General features: G+C 34.5%; 2 protein-coding genes across 2 annotated transcripts; both read left to right on the top strand.

Moving 5' to 3' along the window:
* The first annotated feature begins 3,717 nt into the window (after positions 1-3,717).
* On the top strand, positions 3,718-6,322 carry LOC133333434 (uncharacterized). The gene is made up of 5 exons (XM_061541758.1): positions 3,718-3,817; positions 3,879-4,277; positions 4,707-5,030; positions 5,097-5,132; positions 5,208-6,322. Exons 1-5 carry the CDS (start codon positions 3,718-3,720, stop codon positions 6,320-6,322), a joined length of 1,974 nt encoding a protein of 657 aa, XP_061397742.1.
* Positions 6,323-14,256: 7,934 nt separating this feature from the next.
* Positions 14,257-15,614, top strand: LOC133333426 (ketimine reductase mu-crystallin). Its single transcript, XM_061541746.1, has 2 exons — positions 14,257-15,037; positions 15,355-15,614. Exons 1-2 carry the CDS (start codon positions 14,257-14,259, stop codon positions 15,612-15,614), a joined length of 1,041 nt encoding a protein of 346 aa, XP_061397730.1.
* The last annotated feature ends 6,749 nt before the right edge of the window (positions 15,615-22,363 follow it).

Raw genomic sequence — 22,363 nt, 5'->3', positions numbered from 1 at the left:
AATATATATATGGGAGCTATATCTAAATCTGAACCGATTTTTCCCAATTTCAATAGGGTTCGTCCTTGGGCCAAATAAGTGACCTATGCCAAATTTCATCCAATTCGGATCATAAATGCGCCCTGTACTTTGTTTACAATTTAACATGGACAGACGGACGGACGGACGGACGGACAGACGGACATGCGTAAATCGACTCAGAAAGTGATTCTATGCATATTCTCAAAAGGAACCATGGGTCTATCTCGATTATTTTTGCCTGTTACAAACATATGCACAAAGACATAATACCCTGTACCACAGTGTGGTGAAGGGTATAAAAAAAAACAAGTGCCAAGAACAAACTGCATTATGTTCGCCCAGGCCGAACTTAACCCACCATAAGGGGACATTCAAAATACCTAATATGGGGTTTCAGGATTTTTATAAGGCAGCTGTGCCCTGGTAAATTGCTTCAAAATTGTACGAACATGAACATACCGAAAATGACACCTGACACCTGAAAACATATCTAAAATGCTCAAAATATAGAAAATTTGAGGTACCGTAAAATGGAGGCTATACTAAGAAATTATAGACCGAATTTTGACAAATTTTTGGTAGGATGATTTGGTCCCAATAGGAACCCAAAATATCAAATTAAACACGCTTTCGTTGAAAATGTAACCCAACAATCTCATACCGAATAATGGGAGAAAATGTTAAATGGGCTACCCTTAAAATATTACCACTATTGACAATTGTTAGTAGAAAGATTTAATAGGAATTCAAAAATTCGAAGTACCATATCACAGTGACTTTGGTTGAGAAATACTGATAAGACCTTCAATTTGGACAATTTGGCGAGAACACGCTGCACCATCAGCACTACCTCCACATTTCCTTCGTTGAATATCTTTTCTCCTTGAGTTTTTCGTGTTTTTTTAGTTTTTCGTATGTCTCCGAATAATTGAGGCAAAAAAAAAATGTGATGTACGACACAGAATTTACGGTCCTAGTTACTCAAACGGAACAGTCGCCATATGACTACTTTTTAAAGTACAACTTTCGTTGAATATGACTCGCGTTCGAATACTCAAAATGGCCGATACGCATACTATATCCATCATACGTCACCTGTGGCGATTTTATAAATTTCAAACATTTTCGAGCATATTTTTGACCGATTGTCAACAACAAACTCTGAACTTGGTGCCCACGCCCCAATATGCCTCCATCACACGGTATATCACATGACATGATCTTATTTCTGAAAAAAATCGAAAGAAGGGATAGAAATATCTCCAGAAGTCTAATAGTAAAACGTCTGTCTATGGTAGGTTTTTTATCCATAGAATTTTGGAGGACCATAGAAAGGTCCTCCAAAATTTCCGGTTACACTGTCTTGATTAATGCACTAATACGACTACCACCATGATTATCTGAACCTCTTCGACAACTGCCTTGTCAACCAGATCAAGTCCGTATGCCATAATATCCACACCATAATCACAGCCGCCAGTCTTCCTGGACTTCCTCGGATATACCAGCAGCTCTCTAGCCATACCACTCTTAACATTAATCCGACATAGTGCACTACCAGCACCCGATACTGTCAGTCTACCATCATGACATTCAGTGAGCCTGGTGTTATTATAAGTCAACCATCAAACTCCAGAACCTTCCAGGACTTCTTGGAAGTCGCATCTGTCACCAGCTACCAACCAACTGCACACTTAAAAAACAGTGGTAAACTGATCCACCGTTTGCGTCTCCAGGTCTACCCTGTGCACTACCATAGCCGCCTAAAACATGATCATCCGGTTAAACAGACACTAAACTAGAATTTCGGAATCGCATATGGATCTCAAAATGAAGAATTTTAAGTAACAACCGGATTCCACTACAAAAGTCTAGCAGGTTGACTAGAACCCTGTTGATTTCCTGTCAATAGAGGTTTCTTAATGATGTTTTGACACGGGTAAAATTGTGAAAATACCATTAAAACGGGTCCCACATTCAGACTTTATTTTAGGCTTGGTAAAGATAACAGGTTGTATAATGTTTGTTTCAAACCCGATAGTCCGTTCACAAAATTGTTCGCACAATTTTGTTGGGGAGGAATGAGGAGAAGTGGACCGATATTCCCTACCTTCGATGTGTGGAAGAAATATTACCATGTGCAAAGTTTGGATGTAATCGTTTACTCATACTTACGGACGAATATTTGTTAATCGACTCCAAATTGTATGAAACGGATTTGGTCCAAAGAAAATGGGTTCTAAAATCCGCTAATGAGGGTATATACACTTTGGTACGGCACATTTTTGCCGTACCAAAGTGTATATACTTTATTAGCCTTAAGGCTCAGGATATAAAAGTGTATATACCCTTAGCCAAAAGGCTTAGGGTATAAATACATTCATAGATATAATTCAAGATAGGATATAAATCAAGATATGAAGCAATCTCTCCATTTTTTCATATCCAATAGGAATTTTCAGCCTCCAAATCTTATCGCGCAGTGTTATCGAATCTTAATGCTATTATAGGTGGAATAATTTTTATGGATCCAAAATAAGAATCAATTGGTTATATAGGGTCAATTATCAGTAATAGTAATCTTATATATAAAAAAACTATAGCTCCTTGCAATGTACTATAGTATTGACCCAAGTTTCGGAGTATCTCCGAAACTTGGGTTTCGGAGTATCTCCGAAACTTGGGTCAATACTGATAATTTTTAAAATGAAGATTTTCTACTCTGGGAGAACCGAAAATATCAGCCAATTCGAATCGGAATTTATAGGGTCCCATAAAAATTGGGCCATTTTGGATAATTTGTGTTACGAAGATTTGATAGCCAATTCGGTTACAAAACGTGATCAAAATTCCTAAATGTCGAATATTTAGGAGGTATTGTTGTAAGGCAGTTATACTTTATAATGTATCCGATGAATACATTTCATGGATTAGTCATAAAATCCATCTAGCCAAAACACTCATTACTGCATTTTTGATCGAATTAAAATAATGATTAATCACCCAATTAACTGATCAATTACCAAGGTTCCGCCCGGATTTTCATTACCAGTTAATTGATTTATAAATCTCTCCGTTTTAAATAAAACTATGAATATTGCACGCAATTGTGGATAGTGGAAAACACATATTAATTTCAATATTCCCAGTGACCCGGACGTCATCGCTGCAATTGTCACGAGCGATTGATCGGTTGACCTATTGAAATGATTCAACTTCTCATATTTACATCTCTCAAAAAAAATTCTCAGTGTTTTTGGAGAAAAGTAGAATCGAAGTTGAAGTGATGCCGGCATTTGAAGATGTTGTGGTTTTTTGTTGTTGTAATTTTTATTCAACAATGACGTTGATAGTCGTATTCAATGGGAATCGTGTTAAAACAAACCGAACTTCTATTTGAAAACAAAATATTATTTTGTTAAGGGTTTTCCCACATTTCTATGCAAAAACAACAAAAACGAAGCCAAATACCTCAAGCAGAGGTGTAAAGGTGGAGTCCAGATAATTGTTGTTTTTGTCTTTGTAAACTTGTCTCTAGTTATGAAGTGAGAATAGAGATGGTATCGAGCCAACAGCTCATCTAAGCAATTCTGAGACAGGAGTAATTATCATGACTTGAATATTAAAAACCGAAACTTGTCTCTGACTATAAATTGACTTGATAGGTTACTGGCCTATTGCAATTGCATTTCGAACATGGCGCGAACGAATACCAATCGTCGTGCTCTAAGCACAAAATATAAAACTTGGATAAAAACTGCAACAATTCTGATGGTCATAGGATCTAGTCAAATAGGTAAGTTGGGGAGAATGTTGGACAGAAAGGGAGTTTAAAATTTGTTTTTTTTCGACTTCAGTTTCCGCTGGTGGTTATGGTGGCGGCGGAGGTTATAGTGGAGCTTCAGCTTCGGCCTCGGCAATTGCTAGTAGCTATTCATCGGGAGGTAGTGGTGGTTGTAATGGTGGTTGTGCTGGTGGTGGTGGTGGAGGCGGTAGTGGTCCTGGCTCGAATCCCTTTCTTCCCGGTGGTGGTATCAGCATCCACAAGGAAGTCAATTTGAATGGTCTCAAACAGGGTATCACCGGAGTTGTTAGCGGCATTTTAGATGGTGTTGGCAAAATTCATGGAGCAGCTGCTGGATTACATGGTGCAGGCGGAGGTATTGGAAAAGGTGGCGGCTTTGGTGGAGGTGGTGGTTTTGGCGGAGGAGGTGGTGTTGGTCTTGGTGGAGGAGCTGGTGGTGGTTCAGGTCCAGGTTGCTCTTCAGGAAATTGTGGCAATGGTGGGCGACCCAATCCTTTTCTACCTGGCGGTGCTGGTGGTTACGCCGGTGCCTCTGTTGGAGCTGGCATTCTCAATGGTGGTGGTGGAGGTCCAGGTAAACCTCTAAGACCGGGTCATTCACAAAAACCCATTAAACAGCCAAATTTATCATATGTTCCGCCATTGCAAGGAGGAGGAGGAAATCCAGGACCTGGATCTTGGCAACCCGGACCAGATCCGAATAGCAATTCGGTGGGTAGTCCTTCAGACTGGCATCCGGCTGTTAATCCAAATCCCTCATGTTCGGGACCATCATGTAATGGAGGTCCTAATGGTAAGGGACCGATACGTTTCCCAAGTAGTGGGGGATCTGGACCCGTTGGACCTGGTGGTTATGGCGGTGGTGCTGGAGGTGGAGCAGGTGGTGGAGCCGGAGGCGGTGGTGGAGCTGGTGGTGGTGCAGGAGGTGCTGGCGGTTTAGGTGGTTATGGTGGTTCACCGGGTAGCCCTGGCAGACCGGGTGGACCTGGTGGTTATGGAGGCGGTGCCGGTGGTGGCGGTGGAGGAGGTGCTGGTGGTGGTGGCGGAGCTGGTGGTGGTCCTGGTGGTCTTGGAGGACATGGTGGTTATGGCGGTAGTCCTGGTGGTCCCGGAAGTCCAGGTGGTTACGGTGGTGGTGCTGGCGGTGGTGCTGGCGGAGGAGGTGGTGCCGGTGGTGGTGCGGGAGGAATAGGCGGTCATGGTGGTGGACCTGGAGGACCCGGTGGTTATGGCGGTGGCCCAGGAAGTCCTGGTAGTCCCGGAGGTCCAGGTGGTTATGGCGGTGGAGGTGGTACTGGAGGCGGTGGTGGATTAGGCGGTCATGGTGGACCTGGTGGTTACGGCGGTGGTCCAGGAAATCCTGGTAGTCCCGGAGGTCCAGGTGGTTACGGCGGTGGTGCTGGTGGTGGCGCTGGCGGCGGAGGTGGTGCCGGTGGCGGAGCTGGAGGAGGTGGTGGATTAGGCGGCCATGGTGGTTACGGTGGTGCTCCAGGAAGTCCTGGTAGTCCCGGAGGTCCAGGTGGTTACGGCGGTGGTGCTGGTGGTGGCGCTGGTGGCGGAGGTGGTGCCGGTGGTGGTGCTGGTGGTTCAGGTGGATTAGGCGGTTATGGAGGTAAACCTGGAAGTCCAGGAGGTCCTGGTGGTTACGGCGGTCGTCCAGGAAGTCCAGGTGGTTACGGCGGTGGTGCCGGTGGGGGAGCAGGTGGAGGAGGTGGTGCTGGTGCCGGAGGTGGTGCTGGTGGATTAGGCAGTTATGGTGGTGGTCCAGGAAATCCTGGTGGAAATGGAGGTTACGGCGGTGGTCCTGGTAGTTCCGGAGGTCCAGGTGGTTTCGGCGGTGGTGCTGGAGGAGGCGCTGGCGGAGGAGGTGGTGCTGGAGGTGCAGGTGGATTAGGTGGTTATGGTGGTGGTCCCGGAAGTTCAGGTGGACCTGGTGGTCATGGTGGTTCTGGTAGTCCAGGAGGACCAGGTGGTTACGGTGGTGGTGGTGGAGCGGGCGGAGAAGCTGGTTCCGGAGTTGGAGGATTTGGAGGTCCTGGGGGACCAGGTGGTCATGGCGGGCGACCCGGAAGTTCTGGAGGACCTGGGGCTCATAATGGTGGATCCGGTTCTGGCGGTAATCCCGCAGGCCCAGGCGGTTATGGTGGTGGTTCTGGAGGTCCCGGCGGTTATGGTTCCGGTGGCGGCAAAGGTTCCGGCAAACACGGCAGCGGTGAGTCAGGTGGTGCTCCTTGCACAGCCGGCTTATGTGGATTGGGTGGGCTAATACCCAATTTCAGTGGCGCTGGAGCTTTTAGCGGTGCCAGTGCTTCAAGTTTTGCCTCTGCTGGTAGTGGAGCCTTTGGCTTTGGTTTTCCCGGCAGTGCAGGCGGTTCAGATGGCGGTGGTAATGGTCCAGCAGGAAGTTGTGCAAAATGTGCCGGTGGAGGAAAATCGCATTCGGGTGCATATGCAAGTGCCTCGGCAACATCTTCGGCATATGCCAGAAGTTATTAAAGAGAAAATCTCAATTATCGATTATAATACTCCCAAGTGTATTCCCAGGTGATATATTTGTTTGTATGTATGTAGTTTAGAAGCTATTTAATTTTTATTTTTTATACGATATTTTTTGTATGTATATTTGTATGTGCATGTATGGAAGAGTTACTTACAGCTAATGTTTAGATTAAGGCAATTAAATGACTTTTTCTGTATTGTTAATAAAGAAGATGAAAATCAATAAATGTTTTGTGTCATGATTTTTTTAATACTCGTAGTAACATCAAAGATGACGTGTGGATAATTAAATTTAATTTTAAAAAAATATAAAAAAATAATTTCTTAAATGTTGCATAACTTTTGGAATATGGGAAAAATGAATATGATTTAAAATTTAATGCCCTATTCGGAAATAATTGCTTATAAAAAATAATAGCCTCTCTCCGAAGGCAATGGTGTAATATGGACTAATCCAATAGTAAAACAAAACAAACGTTATTTCTAAATTAAATAAAAAGTAATTTATTCACATTTTCATCTTCGACATACATTTGGCATGCATCTTTTGCTTCATTCTGTCATGGTGTTTCCCTTTTGCCTTTGAAGACATCATTATCACTTTCATTTTGCCATCGTGATTGTGACCCTTCCCCTTGGATGAAACATGGTTTTTGGGGAGTTTTATTGTTGGCCTCGTTGTTGTAGTAGTCGTAGTCACTTTTACTGTCACATGAGCGGTAGGACCTTCTATTGGTTTTATTATCGTCGGATCTGTTGCCATGATTTCCATAATTTCTTGAGCCCCTGTTATTTCTATTGTCATTATCATGGCTACATCAAATTTATATTTTTTATTATGTGTCAAAGATGTTTGTCTAAAAATCTATCTTACCAAAGATAATAGAGATTAAATAAACTTTTGGATATCTGATGGACAACATTTTCCCTGGTATGAAACTGAAAACTGTTTGTTCCTATATTATAAAACGAACTGAACTTATTTGTTGTTATAGTTCTGATTGTGATCAGATTTTATTTCGAAAAATGTTTTCATTGTTTACTCAAGTGTTTCTTTTAAGGAATATATTTAATTTCAAAAACAGATTTTATTTAGTGACAATTGATATGCCAGCAGGACAAGAGGCACCTTCTTTTTATACCCTTCTTGAGTGTACATATATTAAATTTGCCATTATGTTTGCAACACCTCGAAATATTCATCGTAAGGCCCATAAAGTAAATATATTCTTCATCAGAAAATCTCCATCTCATTGGAAAACCTTTTCTAACATTGGCCTTTGAGGATTTCATAAAAATTTTATTAAGCAAATTGGATGTAACTCATCGAGTTTTCATACCCCGAGTTTTCGTTTTCCAAACCGAATTCGATGTAATTTGATATTTTGTAGTCATATTTGATAACTAATCTCCCTTCCAAAAATTATTTATATTCGTCTCTTTTGAGGTTAGTCCCCATATAACACCCTTTTTATACCCTTCACCACACCGTGGTACAGGTTATTATGTCTTTGTGCATATGTTTTTAAAAGGCATAAAGAAACGAGATAGACTCATGGTTCCTTTTGAGAATATGCATAGAATCACCTTCTGAGTCGATTTACGCATGTTATGATTCGATTTGAATGAAATTTGGTACATGTCACTTACTTGGCTCAAGGACGAACCCTATTGAAATTGGAGAAAATCGGTTCAGATTTAGATATAGCTCCCATATATAGTTTCGTCCGATGGTGCACCAAACACCCAATATTAGTCCGATTGTGACAAAATTTTGCACAGAGTACTGAATTAGGCCCAGATTGATGTATGCCAAGTTTCGTTGAAATCGGTTAAGATTTAGATATAGCTCCCATATATAGTTTCGTCCGATTTTAGGTAAATGGTGCACCAAACTCCCAATATTTTTCCGATTGAGCCAACATTTTGCACAGAGTATTGAATTGGGCCAAGATTTTTCGTCCAATTTAATGCACGAAATTTGGCATAGTGTACTGAATTGAGTCTAGAATGACGTGTGCCAAATTTCGAGAAAATCGGTTCAGATGTATATATAACTCCCATATATATTTTTGCACGATTTAAGGTAAGTGGGGCACCAAAGTCCCTATATATCCTTCGATTTGCATGAAATTTGACACGGTGTACTGAATTGAGTCTAGAATGATTTGTGCTAAGTTTCAAGAAAATCGGTTCAGATTTAGATATAGCTCCCATATATAGTTTTGTCCGATTTTATGTAAATGGTCCACCAAAGCCCCTACATATTTTCGATATACGCGAAATTTTGCGCGGGGTACTCAATTGAGTGTAGAATGACGTGTGCCAAATTTCGAGAAGTCAGATTTATATATAGAACCCATATTTATTTTCGTCCGATTTAAGGTAAATGTGGCTCCAAAGTCCCTATATATTTTTCGATTTGCACGAAATTTGGCATAGGGTACTGAATTAGATCCAGAATGATGTGTGCTAAGTTTTGTGAAAATCGCTTCCGATTTAGATTTAGCTCCCATATATATATTTTCGTCCAATTTAATGTAAATTGTGCACTAAAGACCCAAAGTTTGGCCGACCGGCACACAATTTCATACAATGTACTGAAGTTACCATAATTGAATGTTTTGTATGTTTAAGTATTTCTAACAACCGCTTTTATATATTTGTTCACTCAGGACAAGTGTATTGTGTTTTTTTTCTGTATTTTTATTTACACTTGATGTTGATGTTGTTCTGCATGTTCATGGGGATTTTCGTGTCTTTGAAATTGATATATGTTCCTTCCATAGCTCGTATGTTAAGTTTCGAGAATATCGGGTTAGATTTTGATTTATGTTAGTTAAATTTCATGTCGAAAAGGCGACGTCTGTTAGGATACATATGTATAATATATTCAAAGTGGTGAAGAGTATCATATAGTCGGGCCAGTCCGACATTACTACTTTCCTTACTGATTTTCGGTAAAATTCCATTTTTCTACATAGCCTCCATACATCATGTTCCATAAGGTCCTAGCCCAATTGTCCAATCTGCAGTGTCAAAAGTATATATATTCTTGATCAGCGTTCGAAGATGGGCTTTATCGGTCCACGTTTATGCATAGCTCCCTATATAAAGATTTCAAAATCATTCACTACCATGCAAAAAAATTCGTACATTGGGTTCTTATTGGGTACCAAATTTTTAAAAATTATAAATATTTTTTTCCTTAGGGAATATAAGGGTACTCCCAATTTTGCGGTATTAAGGAGGAAAAAATGGTACACTTTAAAAATAATTAATCCAAAATCCAATACCATAAGACAGGAAACTATGCGGTGGAATAGGCAATTGAATACCTCCTTCGTAATAACTCTGCGCTTAAGCAGCATAGAAATCTAAGTTCCACATCGGCGCCACTGTACATTGGGAAATCTATTTACATTTTTATGCACATCAAAATTGTGTTAGTCACAAATAAAACAATACAGACTGGGTGAATTTTCAATAATATAAATATTCTGCGATCTAATGTACCCTTTTAAAAAAACAAATCAGCTGACATTTTATAAGAAGTTTTATACTTCAGAAAATTGTGTATATTGCATAAATCATTAAATAATAGCGTTAACCTTTAATAGGTTTATTACACGAAAAAAATCAACGTAATGCCACAAGACACCTTAAATGCATTATATATTTTTTTGTGAATATGTACATACTCACTTTTTTTCTTTACAAAACATCTTCAATTGTAAACGTTCTTTGACTCCATATTGCCAATAAAAGAAATCCTACAACTGTGTAAATAAAAGTCACTTTCGAATCGATAAGCGTCCACAATGTGAATTTATATAAAACAGTCGATTTAATATTAAAACCAAATTCAGTTAGTAGATTAAATTAAATTTTAAATTTTCTACAAAAATGTTTAATTTCAAATTAAAATTTTTGGCGGGCGGTGAGAAAAAAAATATTTTATAAGAAAAAAATTATAGTAATAAATACTTTTTTACAGTGATTTGCGGTATTCTTGGAAGTGTATCATCGGCCTACATTCCACCCACTTTGGTGGTAACAACAATCCCACAACCCTGCCCCGATCACGTACTAATATTGGCATATCTAATTATAACAGCTGTTATAATATTTGTATGTCTGGAATTATTCTTGCAAATGGTGTCGAATAGAAATAAACAAAATAAAGAGATTATATGTACATAAAACAATTTAATTGAAATATGCACAAAAATAGACAATAAAGTTATTAGTTGTTAATCAATCAATCAATATATGATAAAATAAAATAATACACATATTTCCAAAAATTTTAATTATTTCAATGTCACGAATAATGACTTAGAGAATTCTTCTAATAATATTTTTACTCAGAGTGGAGTTAAAGCTCTAAAGTGTTAAAAATTTTGGCCGAGGATCTTCAACATACCGAAAATATCGTGTAACCTTTATCGAGCCTTTATCGAGCCAACTCGGTTGAAAAATATGCCTGAAATCCTTAACATAACGTAAATTAGGAGGATCCTTCTATGGAGACTTTAACTGGTCATACACTGATATTGTTAATAAGAGAGATTTTTCCACCCAATGAGATCCACAAATTATAATGACAGGTAATTAAGTTCAAAAGGTGTCACAAATTAGCAAAATACCGCAATCAAATAAAATAAATCATGGACCGACATGGATAATTGTTGGTAGGAAAAGTTTACACCAAATGAGAAACCAAATTATCATATTAAATATCAAATATGTGCCAGAATACCGAATATTGAGTGTACCGTGTAACGTGACCGTTTCATACAGTATGCACAATGTCAACCCACCTCAAAATTTAGTAGTGAATAACGTCTCACTCTAAACCTAAACCTGCGTTCTTCAACTGCATTGCACTTATCGACAGACAATTTTCTTGAAGTACACAATAATTCTCATTCACTTCATAGTATCATACGGATATATGTTCCACTTTTCCATGCCGAAGTGGTCGACCTCGGACGTTAACGAACTACGAACGAAGATGTGTGGCTTGTCTGCAGTCATATACTGGTGAATGTTATCTACGGCTCGGCCTGACTCATAGCCAGCCCCTACCTCTTTATCAGCTCCTAGTTTTTTGTCAGCTCCTCGCTCGTCGCCAGCTCTTAGCCAGCTCCTCGCTCATAGCAAGCCCCTCGCTCATAACCAGCGCCCCGCTCTTTGCCAGCTCCTCACTCATAACCAGCTCCCCGCTTTTTTTCCAGCTCCTCGCTCTTTGCAAGCTCTCCGCTCATAGCCAACTCCACGCTCTTTGCCAGCTCTACACTAATAACCACTAACTACTAACCGAACCCTGACAAAACCCGAACCCTGAAACCCCCAACCAGCCGACCAACAACGAGCCGGCTGTATCCAGCCGATCTTCAACGAGCCGACATCAGCTAGCCGAGTATCTTCGAGCCGACTGTATCCTGCCGATCAACAACGAGCCGATTGTATCCTGTAAATCACCAACGAGCCGACGGTAGCCAGCCGATCTTCAACGAGCAAACATCAGCTAGTCGAGTATCTTCGAGCCGACTGTAGCCAGCCGATCACCAACGAGCCAACGGTAGCCAGCCGATCTTTAACGAGTCGACATCAGCTAGCCGAGTATCTTCGAACCGCCTATAGCCAGCCGATCTTCAAGAAGCCGACATCAGCTAGCCGATCTTCAACGAGCCGACTGCAGTTAGAGAGATTTTCTACCAAATGAAAGTCGAAAATATAAAATTACAGCTAATTTGATCGATAAAGTTGCTAAAACTCCGCAAAATAACTACATTTGCGAGGTACTGAGGTACCCGAAACATGGAACAAAACAATATTGAGGTCCAATCAGATAAATTATCTATTATGTCAGTGCAATATTTCATGGCGCTGTCCTAAATATTGCGAGTTCTTTCGTGATGTCAACAGATAGACAGACGGAAACGGAATCGGCCTAGAATTTAATTCTTATCAAGAATATGCAGTGCCTCTCCTATGTTTAAAACAATCTTTAACACGCCATCCGTCAAAATTATACTAGAAAAAATTATTTATATATATTATTATTATTTTCCACCGAATATAAAAAAATATTGAGCTGGTTGCATAATATCGTAACAAAATGATCGGTGTATACCCAAGTGCTATATTTCTGAAAAGGTCGATAAAATAGGCGACATAAAATATAATGAACACATTTAAAAACAAATTATCGACGATTATAAAAAAGTGTATACCAAAAGCATATATCTGATAAGTATAAGAGTAATATCCATAAATCAACAGTATTCCGTGTCATAGAAAGCAGAAACGCGAAAACAGTGCATAGTTGAGGAATGTACGATACACCAAAAGTGGATCGGAAAATAAAAAAAATTATACAACAATTTATGCATATAACATCCAAAGATATAAAAAATCATTTCAACTGGATATATCAACGCAAACGATCTAGGATAGAGCCGTAGAATTCGGATTTCGAGCATACAGAACTCTAATAAACCATTAATTGCAAAGAAAAATAGGTTAGCTCGCATTCACTTTGCAAAAAAAAAATTACTCCAATGGTATGTTCAGAAGTGGAAATGTGTTCTCTTTTCTGTTGAATCAAATTTAATTTGCACAGTTCGGATTCAGCTGTCTGGTGCGTAGGCCAAAAGGCCCAAGCACCAAGTCCCAAGTACGCGTCTAAGTTGGACAAAACAAAGGATATACAATAAAAAATTATGAGTGATTGATTGGCCTGCTCAGACACGTAGAGAAACTTTGGGAAATTCTATAACGAAAAATTTTGAAATCAATTTAAAAAAATTAGGATTTCTATGTTGCCCTGAATGATCAGAGGGATAGAATCCCAAACGACATAGTTGATCATTTAATTCACTCCATGCCATGAAGATGCGCAGAGGTCATTAAAGGACGTGTTTATGCTATCGATTACTAACAACAAATTATGTAAATATGATATGAAATTAATACTTTATAATCCTTATAAACGACTGAATAAATAATATTTTTGCACTTAAAACTTTGTTTCAAAATTTTTATTTCTTCAAAATGAAGGGGTTTTGTCCGGCAGATGACTTGGTTGCAATATTTCGAGCAGTTGCAAAGGGAATGACAAATTTAATATACACTTCACCTTATCGCCCTTTAGAAAAGTTTACTTAAAATGCATGCATTTATCCTTCAAACCCTATCATAAAAATCCACGCTTTTAGCACTGATAGCACTGTCAGTTCTAATCAGTGCTATCCTAAAAATATAATTGTTAGTCCTTTAAAAATATTAATAAAACCCCAACGCTAATTGCTGTGTAGTCTTATAAATGATATTATTTGAAAGTCCACGCTTGTAGCTCTAATAATCCGTTCAAAAATATTCTTTAAAAATGCACGCCTATAGGTCCGATAGTCCTTCAAAAAAAAAAAAATATATATATATATATATAAATATTCTTAAAAGTCTACGCTTGTAATACTGACAGCTTCTTCAAAAATTATTAATGAAAAATCCTATCTTTCAGCGCTTATAGCTTTCGATGAAGAGACTTCATCTATTTTTTTTATTTCACGTGCGACATCTAACGGCCGTAAGAAGGCTTTTTTATCAACTGCACAAACCTTACTGCATCGATTAAATTGTTAAGTACTGTACAAATTTCACAAAATATCGATTTTTTTGATTGCTATCGAATATTATGATACCTACGATCACCACAGCATTGATAAGAACTTGTTTTAATTAGAAAAAATAAAAAACAATGACAACAAAAACCACATACACTGCAAAATACCGATTATGTGTGTCGTGATAAATTGTGTATAGCGATTGACAGTCTATGCGAAGCTATATAAACAAATGGTGGGTCGGAATAAACCCAAGAGTCTAAGCAAGTGATCATAAAAACGCGAACCACCAACACCATGGACACAAAAACAAGCGGACAACAACAACAACACCCAAAATATTATTCCGCCGAACAAGTTGCTAAAGTTCTGACATGGAATTTAGTGAATTCAGCAGTTGAAGAAGCCCTTAGAGCAACGGGTCCCACGGAAGCCAATCCTCAAGATGCTGATGCTTCATTTGCCATACAACCGGCACGAACATTGACCTCTTGTGGTGATAGATCCAAAATATTGTTTACTATGCCAGGTTTCGTCGGCAACTACAAATTGAACGATAAACGCACCAACACTCTTGCCTGCAAATTGGTGACTTCGTTCTCCTCCAATCAAAAATTAACACCACCCCTTCCGAATATTTTGGCAAATATATTGATATTCAATTCGGAAACGGGACAATTACAATGTATTATGGATGGCACACAAATAACCGGATGGCGTACAGCTTCTGCTTCATTGGCTGCAACAAAATATTTATATCTGCACCGTTATCCCGAGGGTACAAATAAGGCGATTCGTGTTGCCATCATTGGTTGTGGGGTTCAGGGACAATCGCATGCCATGGGAATGTGTAAAACCTTCAATGTTATCGATATTTATCTATGGAATCGTACCAAGTCAAAAGCTGATCAGCTGGGTGAAAAATTACGAGCAGAGTTTCCCAATGCCTTAAGGGTGCATATATGTGAAAAGCCAGAGGAGGCATGTCGTGAAGCTGATGTTATTTGTGTTGGAACCTATTCACCGACAGCTTTGATTAATTACAGCATGCTGAAGCGGGATAATGTTCATATTAATAGTAAGTAGATAGTCCTTTAAAAAGTAGATAGTAGATAAGTAGATAGTCCTTTAAAAATATGCTTTAAAATCCACGTCTATAGCTCTGATAGCCCTTTAAAAATTACACGTATATAGCCCTGATAGTCCTTAAAAAAATATTCTTTAAAAATCAACGCCTATAACTCTGAGAATCCTTAAAAAAATATTCTTTAACAATCCACTTCTATAGCTCAGATAGTCCTTTGAAAAATTTGTTTTAAAAAATACACGCCTATAGCTCTCTTAAAAAATCGTTAATTTCTTATTTTTATCTCTTTCCATTAATTATATTTTTAGCCGTTGGTGCCGGCCAGGTACATTTCGGTGAGGTTGCTCAGGATATTTACGATAATGGTGTGGTGTATGTCGATTCATTGGTCAGTGCCCAAACCGAACTGAAAGGCTTAAAGGCGAACATTGTTGGAGAAATTGGTGATGTAATACGCAATAAAGGTCAACGTCAGGAACAAAATCGTATTACCATTTTCCAATCGATGGGAATTGCTGCTGAAGATGCCACTGTAGCTCAGGCTGTCTACGAGGAATTAAACAAATAAATTTACCAGTTTCCCAATTTAAAAGAAATCATTGGATGTGACCATTCCAGAACTAAATTTAATAAAAAATATGTATGTTTTTGTTATTATTTAATATAGAAATTAAAAAAAAATAATTTCCAAATTGTTATTAAATAAAATTGACATTTTCAAACGCCTAAAAGTATGCTTAAAAATGCAATATTTCTAAATCGTCCCTATATTTTAATATATGTTGGCAACACTGGCAAAGACATGTAAATAGCGCCATCTATTGATACGTATGATTGTAAATCGCATGGCAAAACTGAAAAGTCTCGGAACTCTCATGTCTTTAAATAATAAAAATCAATTTTTTCATACAATTTAAGGCCGATTTCTATACGATTTGAATGCCATCGTGTACAGAACTTCTGAATAATGGTTTTGAACAATTTTTGTAAATTTTGTATTTGACTTTAATAACAAATATTAAGGTTTATTGTAGCCTTAAAAAGAATTCGGGTAAAAACATTTATTTCTGAACTGCATGTATGTCTAACAGGACTATCCGATTTGAACAGGTGTCAATATGTCCACACCTACTAGTACCCCACAAAGGGTCAATATTTTGAATATTCTTAAATTTCGTATGTAGCGAGCGGAATGCCTAATTTCATTCAAACTTTACACATAGATCAAACATAGATCAAGTCTAAAAGTGGGGTCCATTACTCCATGATATCTCCCCCACGAAGTTTCAAAGTTTTTAAAGTTTGTAAAGCCAATATGCATTGAATTTATGGTCCATTTTAATCCAAACTTTGCAAATCGTGAATCTGTTACCTAACCTAGACCAAGTTCGAAGAATGAACCCATCGGTCCACTCCTGTTGGATGATACTCTGGGTTCCCTCTGTCGTTCATAACATTCGATTGTGTTTTTATTTCGTCCCTAGAGAAATGAGGTACAAATGTCAAATATCCATTATTTTCGTGATTTTTGTATTTTAATAAGAAAGTTATTTAAAAAAAGGTGGTGAAGGATATATCCAACACTCTCCTGATTATGACACGGTGTTATTTGTACAGAAAACTGCTAAAATTTCTATCAAAAAGTCGAACTATTTTGGTACAGTCCGGGACTTTTCAGCCCTGGTTTTACGATTTTTAATCATGTCATTCAATAGATGGCGCTATAAACATGACATTACCAGGGTTGCCATATGTAAACTTAAATTGTTTGCATTCAAAAACAATTGTAGTTTAAAGCATACTCTTAGGCGCAAATAAGTCGTTACCTCATTTCAAATAAAAAAATAAATTAAAATGATTTTTTGCTTTTAAAAATCTGGGTAATTAAAATGAACTTGGAATAGTTCCAATAAACTAGTTAGTTAAGGAACAACCAACCCATCTACCCCTATTTTGGATAATAAGGATTTTGGAAATGAATTTCAATCGTCAGGGATCATTTTCAATATATCCACGGTCCTAGCCCAAGTCGCTATATAAAAATTAATATATAAAATATAAAATTCAATCTTTGGTGGACGATATAAAAAGTCAGTCAGGATATAAAAGTCAGGGCAAACTTTCCGATTTCTTATTTTTCTCCAAATTTTATATTTTATTTATCACATTTATTATTGAAAATGAAACGCCCTTTTGGTTTTATTTTTAAATAATTTGTAAATTTTTTTTTATTTATGTCTTGATTTTTTTGTTTTTGTTAATTTTTTTGCTTTTTTCATACTTTTTTTAAGTAAAATTTATTTTAATGCATTTTTTTGTTTTGTTTTTCATTCATTAAATATTGTTGGTTGGTATGGGGGACTTGTTTTAAGGGAGATGGGGGGACTTTCAATATTTACTTTTATTTAATTTATATATGATAATCCTAGAGATTTTTTTCTTTTTTTTAAATTAGATTATGCATACATTATTTTTGTTTTATTTTTAAATTTAATTTTATTTATGTTTTATACTAAACAATAATAATTTCAAAATTGAAATATAGTTTTTTGTTTTTGCATTATTATTTTTTATATATATTTTGTTTTCTTTTTTTAATAGAGAGTATATAGAGAGAAAAGTGGAGTGTGTGTATGTGTGATTTTTGTATATGAGTTTAATGTATGTATATATATTTTTTTTCTTTGAAATGTATAGAAGGAGTTTGGGGGAGGAGGAGGAGTTACACATTTCAGTGTTATTGTGGTAATGTTTGGTTATATTTATTTTAATTAAATATATTTACTTTTATTACTTTTTAATTTACGACATATGCTAAAATTTTTTAAGGTTTTGTTTTCTTTCATTGTTTTTTTTTATTTATTTGTATTTATTTATATATTAGATAATAACTATTTTTTGGGGGGAGAAAGTTTTTTTATATTTATTTTTATTGTGTGTTTTTTAATATGTATATATAATAATTTAATTAATTATTGTTTTTTTTAATTTATTTAAATTATATATTTATATATGTTATTATGTATAATAATAAAATACTCAACAAATATTGTTTTTTTTTTGTAATTTTTTTATTTATTTTTTATAAGCATTTTGTGTTTCAAAGAAAATTAAAAAAAAACTACTCAAAATCAAAGAAAATAAATTTAAAATGAATACCAAATGAAAAAAAAATGTTTATAAAGTGACTTGTTCGAAATGTATTGGAGGCATTGAAGAATGTATTGGAGGTATTGAAGAATGAATACTTGAAATCGGACAATTTTTACGAATCAGCAAAACCTAAGCTACGAACGGACGAAGACCAGACCAGAAAATTATTTTTTTTTTTTTTTTGTGTTTTAGCAGAAAATATTTTATAAGAAGCGATGGCCTACAATTAGACTTTAATAGCCAGACCTTGAGGCGTATAATGTTTTATATTGAAAATATTGAAACAAAAATGTTTGATATTTATTTTATAAAATACGTAATATCCAATAACGGATTGCAGAGGCTGAAGCATCCAATAACGGACCACAAAAGTCCTCAGGGAAAATATTCAATCAAAAGTTTTATGGGATAAAAATTCGAATAATATCCAATAACGGATAATAAAAGTCTCCAGGGAAAATATTCAATTAAAAAATAGATTTTTATGGAATAAAAAAAGTCCCAATCATTTTTACACAGTGGTCCATGTCACCTTTTAAAAGTAATCTGTTTAAAGTTTTATACCACAAAAAAAAAACATAAAAACTTATAAAAAAATATTCCCATAATTGAACAAAACATAAAATAAATATTCAAACAAACAAAAAAATGAAAATTAAATTAAATGCAAAGAAAGAAACAAAAAAACTAAACAGAAAAAAATTAGAAATACACATATTTAAAATAAATACGTATATAAAAATTGTTATTATTTTAAATATAACTGTAATAATTATTTAATAATAGTAATAGTACAAATATATATTTAATATTATACTTAATTATATAAAAAAATAGTTTTATATACTTATATATATATGCAGGCTTCTTAATGGCTAAATAAAAAGGAAAAATGTTTTGCATATTTTTTTGTTTTCTTTTTTTAGTTTAACTTAAATGTTAAGAAAAAATAAAAGGAAAATTATGAAATAAAAAAAATAAAAACTTAATTATAAAAAATCTATTCAATTTGGGTTTTTGTTATTGTTCCGTAAAGTTTTCTTTTTTTTAATATTTATATTTATATATAAAGATCAATTGTGTTTTTTTCTATGTACAAAAGGAGTAGGGGAGGAATTTTATTTTATATATTATATTTATATTTTGTTTTTTTTTTTTTAATTTAGCTTTTTTTAATTTATTTAAAGCTAAACTTAAAAATCTAAATTTTGCTGTTGTTGTTGTTGCAAAGTGTGTTACTATACCATTTTTCACTTTTTGTTTGTTGTTCATGCCTTAGTTTTCATCAACATTTTTTTTATTTTGTTTTAGTATTTTTTTAATTTTGTTATATGTTTGGAATATTGAAGAACAAGTTGGTTTTGTTATTGTAATTTGTTGTTAATTTTTTTTTTCTTTTTTCATATATGTATATTTTTATGTGTAGCATACCAATTTTATTTTTCATTTAACTATGGCTGGGATGTTGTTTTTATTTCTTCTTCTTATCTGAAAAAGTGGCTGGAAGTAGGTTTTTTCTTCATTATTTTGATAATTTTTTTTTCGTTGTTGGATTTTGTGGGGGCTTGAGAGTTGGAGGATAATGGGGAAGAGAATTTTTGGGGAATAGCAGGAGTTGTTTCGTTTGGCATTTTTATTTAGAGTTTTTTTCTCATTGGCTGGGTGTAAAATTGTGTAATTGAAATGCAATATTTTGAAAAGTCAAATTTTGAATTACAAAAATTGTTTACAAAAATAATCCTTTTATTTTAAAATAGTTTTTAATTGTAATTTAGAAAATATAGGTAAAATATATAACCACCTTGGAAAAAAATCCGAAATTATATTTGAAAGCAATTGTGAAAAATTTAGAAATAAAACAATTTTCAAATTAATGGATAAAAAATTATCAAAAATAAAAAATAAATAAACAAAATTATCAAAATTTATGGTGAAAAAAAATATTATCCAAATTTTTGGATATGAATTCTATATTTCTTATCCAAAATTTGGTTAAAATATATAACCACCATGGAAAATAAAAAAAAAATAATTCGAAATTATATTTGAAAACAATTATGAAAAATTTAGAAATAAAAAAAGTTTCAAATTTATGGATAAACAAATTATCCAAATTTTTGTATAAAAAAATTATGCAAATTTATGTAAACAAAAATATTCCAAATTTTTGGATAAAAATTATCTAATTTTATGAATAAAAATATCCAATTTTATAAAAATATATATATACAAATGTATGGATAAAGAAATATCCAAATTTGTGTATAAATAATTATCCAAATTTATGGATACAAAAATTATCCAAATTTATGGATAACAAATTGTCCAAATTTTTTGATAAATTATCCAAATTTTTGGACAAAAAATTATCAAAATTTTTGGATAAAAAAATTATCCAAACTTTTGAATAAAAAAATTATCTAAATTTATGGATAAAAAAATGATCCAAATTTTTTAATAGAAAATTATCCAAATTTTTGAATACAAAATTATCAAAATTTATAGATAAATAAATTATCCATTGGTAGATAATAATTTTGTCCTGAAGGGTGGATACACATTTTGTCAAAAAATGGAGAAATGAAAATATTACATCATGGTGAATAGCTATAACCTATTTTGGATAAAATGTATTCAAAATGGTGGATACAATTTATTCAAAATTGTGAATTTCATTGAATTCATTGAAATAATTATTCAAAATGTTGGATAAAAATATATTTAAAAATAATTTATATTAAAAGTTATCCACATTTGTGGATAAAAACTGTTACACTGAATAAAAAAATCAACATGGTGGATGGTGGTGAAAAGTTTCATATAGGAGGATACATTTTTTCCATTACATTGACCAATTTTATTCAGATTTTTAATAAAAAAGTTTACATTGGATAAAAAATTCCACAAGTAGGAAATGGTACAAAATTCCATAACAATAAATTCTCAATTTTATAAAAAATATTCAAATTGTTAAATGGTGAAGACAAAATGTGCCAATTACAGTCGAAATCTCTTATAAGCTATAGTCGTGTCGTTATAAACGATTTCAATTGTAGTTGATAAATCCTGCTGGTAGATAAAAAAAATTATCCAAATAATCAAAAAAATGTTGACCAAGGTGTATATGTAATGGAGGTAAAGATGGATACATTTTCCAAGACTTATGGATAACATATCCCGTCGTCTAATAAAAAAACATATCCATATTCCAAAATTCTACAAGAGAACACACATTCATTGTTCAAAAAAATTGTGATACTTGAGTGTATAACACTCAATTTCGATTTGTAATCCATTAGAAATTCCCATAAAACAACTAATAAAAAACAAAAAAGGTGTTTTTTTAATATTTTTACCAAATAACTTACAACTGATTTTATTTACAAAATTATTAATAGTTGTGTGGTTTTTTGTTTTTTAATAAATCACTTAGTAGTTATGATAGTATTTTTTAAGACTTATTATTCATTGTTTGTTTTTTTTTTCTTGATTTTGTTTTTTTCGTTTGTAGTTATTTTGGGGTTGTTGTTTTTTCTTTTTGTGGGAATAAAATTCTAAATTACAATTAAAAACATTCTATTCGTTTAGAAACTTAAAAGTATAACGTTTACATGAATAAGGATAATTAATAATAATAATAAAATAAAAAATCATAATTTTTAATAATAATATAATAATAAAAAGTAAATGTAAATTGAACATTATAGTTCAATAATAATAATAGCATTAGTAATAAAAAATAATTAATAAAAATTTCTGCGGTGCATTTTATCACTCACTCTCACACATGGTTCAAAAATACCTTGCCGTGCAAGGCATTTTGTTTTTTTTTACAAAGCCAGCCCAAAAGATAAAACGAAAACCCTATTACTGCCTTTTTGTTTCAGGAAAGGGGGAGAGAATTTGGTGCAGGTGATTGTTTTGATGTGGGGTTAGGTGGTAGTGGGATGGTTATTAGAAAACATGAATTTTTGATTGTTTTTATTTTGTTTTTCGGTTTTTGTTTCTGTTCTTTCATTATAATTATTTCTTATAATTTTGGTAACTATTTTATTTTGTTTAAAGAGAAGGAGAATGTTTGTTTTTCCATTAACAGTTTCTTTTTTGTTTTGCTAAGCTGATGATTTCTTATACGGATTTTTTGTTGCCATGTTTGTTTTTTAT

This window comes from Musca vetustissima, unplaced genomic scaffold, assembly GCF_032173495.1.
Source record: "Musca vetustissima isolate MV318-11 ecotype Yass unplaced genomic scaffold, APGP_CSIRO_Mvet_v1 utg66897, whole genome shotgun sequence".
NCBI lineage: Eukaryota > Metazoa > Arthropoda > Insecta > Diptera > Muscidae > Musca > Musca vetustissima.
The sequence above is the reverse complement of the archived record's forward strand: the minus strand, read 5'-3'. Positions and strand labels throughout refer to the sequence as shown.

Coding starts and splice junctions, on each gene's coding strand:
- LOC133333426 (XM_061541746.1), top strand. CDS start 14,257: ATGGACACAAAAACAAGCGGACAACAACAACAACACCCAAAATATTAT. Junction 15,038..15,354: donor GGATAATGTTCATATTAATA/GTAAGTAGATAG, acceptor TTATATTTTTAG/CCGTTGGTGCCGGCCAGGTA.
- LOC133333434 (XM_061541758.1), top strand. CDS start 3,718: ATGGCGCGAACGAATACCAATCGTCGTGCTCTAAGCACAAAATATAAA. Junction 4,278..4,706: donor TGGTGGTGGTTCAGGTCCAG/GTTGCTCTTCAG, acceptor GAGGTGGAGCAG/GTGGTGGAGCCGGAGGCGGT. Junction 5,133..5,207: donor AGGTGGTACTGGAGGCGGTG/GTGGATTAGGCG, acceptor CCGGAGGTCCAG/GTGGTTACGGCGGTGGTGCT.